Consider the following 7244-nt stretch of genomic DNA (forward strand, 5'->3'; position numbering starts at 1 on the left):
TTAAGCTAAGAAGTTTCTGCACCTCAAAGAAAATAGTGCCTAGGATACAAAAGCAACACACAGAATGGAACATAAACTATTCACCTAATACCCTTTAGATAAGAGGCTAATATCTAAAATATACAAGGTACTGTTAGAACTTAACAGGAAAAAAGAACATCTAATTCCATCAATAAATGGGGAGAAGAAATGAAGACCATTCCTCAAAGAAGAAATACAAATGGCCAAAAAGCTCATGAAAAAAATTGCTCCACGTCACTAATCATCAGGGAGTTAAAATCAAAACAACAATGAGCTATCATCTCACATTACAGAATCTGGCACACATCACAAAGTACAAGTACAATTAGCACTGGTGAGGATGTGAAGAGAAAGAAACTTTCATTTACTGCTGGTGGGAATGCTGTCTCCAGCTTTTATGGAAAACAATATGGAGATTGCTCAAAAGACTAAAAATTGAGCTCCCATATGATCTAGCCATACCACACTTAGGAATATACCTCAGGAATACAAAAATACAAAACAAAAATGTCTTTCTCACTAGTATATTCATCACAGCGCTATTTACAATAGTCAGGCTCTGAAAACAACCAAAATGCCCTTCAACAGATGAATGGCTAAAGAAACTGTTACATATACACAATAGAATATTATGCAGCCATCAGAGGATATGAAGTCATGACATTTTCCTATACATGGATATACATGGAATCTATTTTTTTTTTAAACCAGGACATTTATTCACAAGACTAGTTGTTGAATTCCTTAAGATGAACTGGATGCTGCAACAGCTACTCTCTTAGGTTTAGGCGTTGTTCCCTCACGGAATCCATGTCTGAATCTGCGGTACACAATTTTCAGGTGCCTCATGCGACCGGTCCCGGTGGTGTTCCTCCTCTTGGCCTTGGCGCTCCAGTTGTACTTTCTCTTGCACTTGGCAGGGTAGCCACACTTGCCGCAGGTGGACTTCTGCAGGTGGTAGGCCTTGGAGCCACAGCAGCGGCACAGCGTGTGCGTCTTGTTGCAACGCTTCCCGAACGATGACGTCCCCTTCGTCATCTTGCTTCTATGGCGGGGACCAAAGAGCGGAATCTATTATTCTTATGAAATAAGTCAGAGAGTAAGAGATAGACACAGAAGAGTTCCACTCATCTATAGGTTTTAAGAAAAAAGACATTATTGTAATATTGCCCAGACGCAACAGAGATAAGGGTTGGAAGGACTGGCTCTCAATGTGAAGCTCATCACATAGTGTTGAGTTCAGTTAGAAAGTTGACTACACTATCATGACGATGTTAATGAGTGACAGAAGTAGAATGCCTGTCTCAAATACAAGCAGGGGGTGGGGTAGGCAAGAGATGGGGCATTGCATTGGTGGTGGGAAGGTTGTGCTGGTGAAGGGGCCTTCTTTGTATGACTGAAACCTAACTAAAATTATGGTTCTTAAATAAAGAAAAAAAATTTTAACTAAATAATAATTGAATAAGGTGGCCATAATTGGGTTCCAGCAAAATAGTTAATTCTTTATATAAATACACTTAAATTTATGGGGAACTGTGTTATGAGAAATGGAATAAACCTTATTACATCACCCCCCAAAAGTAATAATAACAAAAGGATTAATATTTAGTAAAACTTGCAAAGAATACTTTAATCAAGATACCAAGGGGCCGGGTAGGTGGCGCTGGAGGTAAGGTGTCTGCCTTGCAAGCGCTAGCCAAGGAAGGACCACGGTTCGATCCCCCGGCGTCCCATATGGTCCCCCCAAGCCAGGGGCGATTTCTGAGCACATAGCCAGGAGTAACCCCTGAGCGTCAAACGGGTGTGGCCCAAAAACCAAAAAAAAAAAAAAAAGATACCAAGTTAAAATTAAACACTGAGAAAACTGCGACTGAGTTTTGCCTAGTAAAATTAATTTAAGAAAAATAGTACTACAGTTAGTTATCTTCAGAATAACACATAACATAACTTTTAAAAGAAGTCATAGATGATAATTGCAATCTAATAGGCAGACTATAAAAGGATGTGTCAAGAATCTTCAAAATGTTAATTTCATAAAAACAAAACAGCTGTTCTTTATAAAGTCAAAGATCCATGGTAAATAAGTGAAAGAGTTGATACTGCCTTCATCTGACTTGCTACAAAAGACATTACTGAGAAAATTGGTAAAACATGAATAGAGTCATTGTGCAGGTGACAGTGATACATCATTCTAAAGTATTTGTCTAATAGCTGGATCATTGACTAAACAACAGCGAAAATAATTTAAACAATTAGTACATATTAGTGTTCAGGTATGAGGAAACTTCATCAGGCTCCAAATTATTCAAATGAGGCCATCACATAGATTATATCACAAAACAGAATGTGGGTCTTGATAAATTTGACAACATTCAAAGATTTCTAATTGCATAAAGACCAAAACTTAATTCAAGTTGAACAACTTTATGAATCCAAGGTGTTTCTGGATGATATGATTTCTCAGGAGAGAAATTTCTCAGGAGTTTTTGAATCCCTGTACTTGTCAACTTTCTCTTAAAGTTTTGATAACTAAAAGGTTCTTTATATTATTTTTATAATAACAAAACAATTTTGACAAAACATAAATAACAATATAAATATATTTTAAGATTTATAATTCCATAAAAGATATGTATCCATAGACTTTGCCACCATTTCCTATACAAACTTTTCTTGGAAGTCATGGAGAACACAGATAGTTTATAATTCCATACAGGATATGTTCCATTAGATTATCTCTGAAAAATCTGACTCACTATCCCCCGTACAAACTTTTCTTGGAAGTCATGGTGAACACAGGTAGTTAACAATGTTTGTAAAATAATCATATCTTTAAAAGCTTACATTTTGAAAAGAAAGCCTTGAAAAGAGTTGTCATTTTAAAATAATGCTTGAAGTATGTATTCTAAATTACTCTAACTTTATATCTACAAATGACATCTACAAATATATTCCTCCACAGCTTATAAAATTAATTTATTTTTTACCATTACTCTTTTTATTTTCTTGGCTAAAATCCACGTCTCCATTTCTCGTAAAGTTCTATGAGAAAAATGGATAACTTTTTGGATTCTTTTCCCTTTTTTTTGGATCATTTTGTAGTTATATTTTATTTCTCAAGTAATACTGATTAAAAATATTTACACATCTACTTTTAAGTCCACAGTTTAGCACTCTTATTTGTATGGCTTTAAAAGTTATAGTACAAGATCTTTTACATTAATGATTGGAGGGGGGGAGGGATACTGTCAAAACAAAGCTTGATAGATTATATACATTTTTATGTATTTTTAAATACATTAATTTTAAGTGATGTTTTTTTTCATCTGGTAATAAAAATACTAGTGCAACTTTTCATCAAAATAAAATTTACTACAAATATAAATGAATTGTTCCAATTGAAACTTGCCTTTCAGCTGTCGTAAAATGAAATTCCCAACAAGTGAAAAAGAATAGTTGCAATAAGCAAAAATATAAAGTACTAGAAACATCTACATTGTTCCTTGGAAGTACTATAGCATCATCTACATTGCTCCCTAGAACACAAACTTTGAAAGAACCAGAGATGCTTCATAGTAGTTTAGTTGGTTTTGAAAAGGCACATGAGTGTAGATTATTATTTTGACATTCTAGAAATTTGCCATCACCATTCTGTTTCAGGTATAGAGATGATGTCTGTGACTATTAAGGTAGACAAGAAGATAATTCAAACTAAAGAAAGCCAGAAGCCAAAACTTGAACTGCACAGTAACAAAGCACTTCTTCATTCAACCTTGTGTTTCCTATATATTCAATTTTCTTTTTTTTTTTTTTTTTTTTTTTTTGGTTTTTGGGCCACACCCGGTAACACTCAGGGGTTACTCCTGGCTATGCGCTCAGAAGTCGCTCCTGGCTTGGGGGACCATATGGGACGCCGGGGGATCGAACCGCGGTCCGTCCGAGGCTAGCGCAGGCAAGGCAGGCACCTTACCTTTAGCGCCACCGCCCGGCCCTATATTCAATTTTCTAACATGCATTAGAATACATAGGTTTGTATTCTAATGATATGTTTGATTTTACAATATGGAAAAAAGAATTAGGAGGGCATGACCTGGGGGAAAAAGAGAAGGGCGAACCCTTATCATAATGAAAATAGGTGTTCGTACACAACAACTATATATTATGAATATAATTCATTTAAGTTTCCTGAAATAAACCTCTCAAAACGTCCCCCTTGACTTATAGGGGGAAACAAATCCCTCCTCTGTGGCATTAACGAGGGTAAGGTAAGAATCAGTTTACTTCAATAGAAACAGTTCAGCACAACAGGAGAAGAATTTAACTTTTGTCCATTTGTCTGTTAGCTTAAGGACAGTCACACTGCCCATCAGTTCAAAACCCAACATATAATGTAAAAATATATTCATGTGTCATTTCAGTCCAAAACTGGTACAGGTGTTCTGTTTTCATTCCCTGCCTTTTCAGCATGGGAATCCACTGGTGATTTGGTCGCTACACCATCTACATCTTCGTGATCTTCCCCGGCAATTTCAGCAGCATCTGTTTGGCTAGTTTTTCTCTCCTCTTCCTGGTTCATGATTTCTGGGGTCATTTGATCCAAGTGCTTCTAGAAGTTTGTATTTCCATTTGGCATCTGATTTACCCGTTCAACATGGACTTCAGTTCCTTCTTCAGTCTGAATTTGAACTACTTCCAGATAACTCACCTAAACCTGCTCTGGAAGTTCATCCATGTGTGAATCATGCACTTGGCCATCCTGCAGCATATCTGGATGGACCTTTTCTACAGTCACTTGTGCTGAGTCCACTTGCACCTGAAGCAATGGCAACACATGTACCTTCCCAACTTGTTCTATTATAATCATTGATGTCACAGGTTCAATTTGCACATAGATTTCTACGGAAAGAATTTCATCTGTGACTAGATGCTCTGAAATATTTTGAGCATCACTGAGATGCCTACTTAATTCATTTCCTTGCATATATCACAAGTCGTATAAAGTACAATGGTTGGGTTTATCTCCAGTGTGTATCACCAAGTGATCTTTGAACTGGTCCAGCTGTTGAACACACTGTTACAGATCTGACATTCATAAAGCTTCTTTCTTCCCTTTTTAGCCCCCACTCCAGTTTGGCATGCTGTCAGGTGACATTTGATGGTGCTATTTCTAGCAAACCATTCATGGCAATTTGGACATTCAAACGGTTTTTCACCTGTATGTTTTCGAAGATGCTCTTTAAAATGTCCAAAATGGTCAAACTATTTATCACAGTACTGACATATGTGATTCCCCCCCCCCCCAGTTCTCTGCTTCTTACTTACTCCACCTTCTTCAAGGTGGTAACATCTGAGATGCTGTTTCCATGCACTTTCCCGATGGTACCTTTTATTGCATATTTCACACTTGAAACTCTCAGTGGAGTGTGATTTCATGTGTTCCTTAAAATGGTAAAACAATTTAAACGAATGGTGACATTTCTCACAATGGAATAAGTCCTTCACATGTGACAGCTGAAGTTCCACAATTTCAATACCCTCTACCTGTTTGCTTGCCGAGTCAGATGCACAGCCATCGTCTTCACTTATCTGTCCTTTCCTCTCACCCTGGCGGTACTTGCTGTAATATCTGCCAAGAGTGCTAGAGCCGAATCATCTGAGAAACCTGTGCTCTGAATGTACTTTATGGACTGTTTGGCAGAAGCCATCTCCTCTGATGTTTCTATGCCTTCATCTTCCACTTCTATTGTACCTTCTGTAATCTCCACTTCAGTTTCAGCAGGTTCTGATTCTGCAGAGTCAATGACTCAGTGATAACATATGATGTTTCTGCAATCTTTCTTTTTTTTTTTTTTTTTTTTTGCTTCACTTTTTCCTGTGTTATTTTCCTCTAGTGGAACTGAGTTTTCATTGTTCCTGACTTCAAGGGCTTTGATAGCTTCTAGCATTGGTCGGAATTCTGCCGCTTTCCATACATCATTGGCTTCTTCTTCACCTTGTATCATTAACTTTGCGGTATATGTAAACTCAATTAAATGACGAAACGCCATTTTACTAACACCTTTCACATTCGTTACAAGCACTAGACCTTCCTCTGACTGCCTTCATCAGTTCCTCTTTCTTCATCTTTTATTATGGCATCTCACCACACACTGTTCGTTCCATCATCTGTATTTCTTCTATCTCCACGAAAGGTTCCTGAGTAAATTCCTGAAAGAATTTGTAGAAGAACTTGATGCAAGCAACCAAAACAGCTTTATGGGCCTTAAAATGATGTCCGTCCACGATCAGGGTGATGTCCGTGAAGCGGTCTTACTCCAGCTGCTCATTCAATCGGTCCAGGATCATTTTGTTGTGTTCTGGGAACTCTTGGAGGCCTTCCATCATCTCTTTGGCCTCCATGGCCCAAGGGAGTGCTTCACTCACTCGGGTGAAAGGAGCTGGATTCTTTTTCAAAGTATTACTCTGCTATCTCATGGTGTGCATTTAATGAAGGTAATTTTGCTAATCTATTTTCCAATGTGATTGTTCCCTCAAAGTACATTAAAAAAGATGAAACATACATGACCACTTTCTAGGTAAGAGGAAAAACAATTGATGTTAAATAAATAATAATTTAATCTCCTGAGAAGACATTAAAGTTACAGCAAAATTTTAATTACTCCAAGGAATTAATGTTATTCAACTATTTGTTTCTATATAACTATATATAATTGAAAATTTGACAACCCTCAAAAAAGGCATTAGAGATCATTATGTGTTTATAATCCATATACCTATGTAATCTAACACCTTCTTAGTATAGCCACTTAAGAATGCTTTTTTGTGGTTCAGTGTTATATATGTGTAAAATGAAAATGAAAATGTTTGGCTCTGCCATCAATCTTTCCTGTCCTCTAAGGAGTCAACTCTTAACATAATTTTGAGGAACTCTATTGGACTGAGCTAACTTACTGCAAACAGTTTGCCCCATTGTACCAAACGACTTATTTTGTTTGCTGTATGACAAATATATTATTAATTCTCTTTCTGTATAAAAACTTCTCTTCTTATGTGGCTTTGAAGGGTAAGGTGCCTTTGAGGATGAATGAATCAAGTTCCACAGAGACAAATGGTATTGAGTGTATCAGGTTAACCCACTCAATCTGTAGTGAAGTGGAGCTTCCCTGGAGATGGTGAAAGAAGCAAAGAATCAAAAAAAATGAGGCTTTTAATTTTTGTGTTCA

General features: G+C 36.9%; 1 protein-coding gene and 1 pseudogene across 1 annotated transcript; both read right to left on the minus strand.

Annotated features, from left to right (window-relative positions):
- Window positions 1–715: 715 nt before the first annotated feature.
- LOC126003931 (60S ribosomal protein L37-like) lies at window positions 716–1078 on the minus strand. The gene has a single exon (XM_049770261.1). The coding sequence runs from the start codon at window positions 1057–1059 to the stop codon at window positions 766–768; it is 294 nt and encodes a 97-aa protein (XP_049626218.1). The 5' UTR covers window positions 1060–1078; the 3' UTR covers window positions 716–765.
- A 3343-nt stretch (window positions 1079–4421) lies between these two features.
- Window positions 4422–6420, minus strand: LOC126003924 (zinc finger protein 131-like; annotated as a pseudogene).
- Between the last annotated feature and the right edge of the window lie 824 nt (window positions 6421–7244).

The sequence above is a fragment of the Suncus etruscus genome, chromosome 3 (assembly GCF_024139225.1).
Source record: "Suncus etruscus isolate mSunEtr1 chromosome 3, mSunEtr1.pri.cur, whole genome shotgun sequence".
Classification (NCBI taxonomy): Eukaryota; Metazoa; Chordata; class Mammalia; order Eulipotyphla; family Soricidae; genus Suncus; species Suncus etruscus.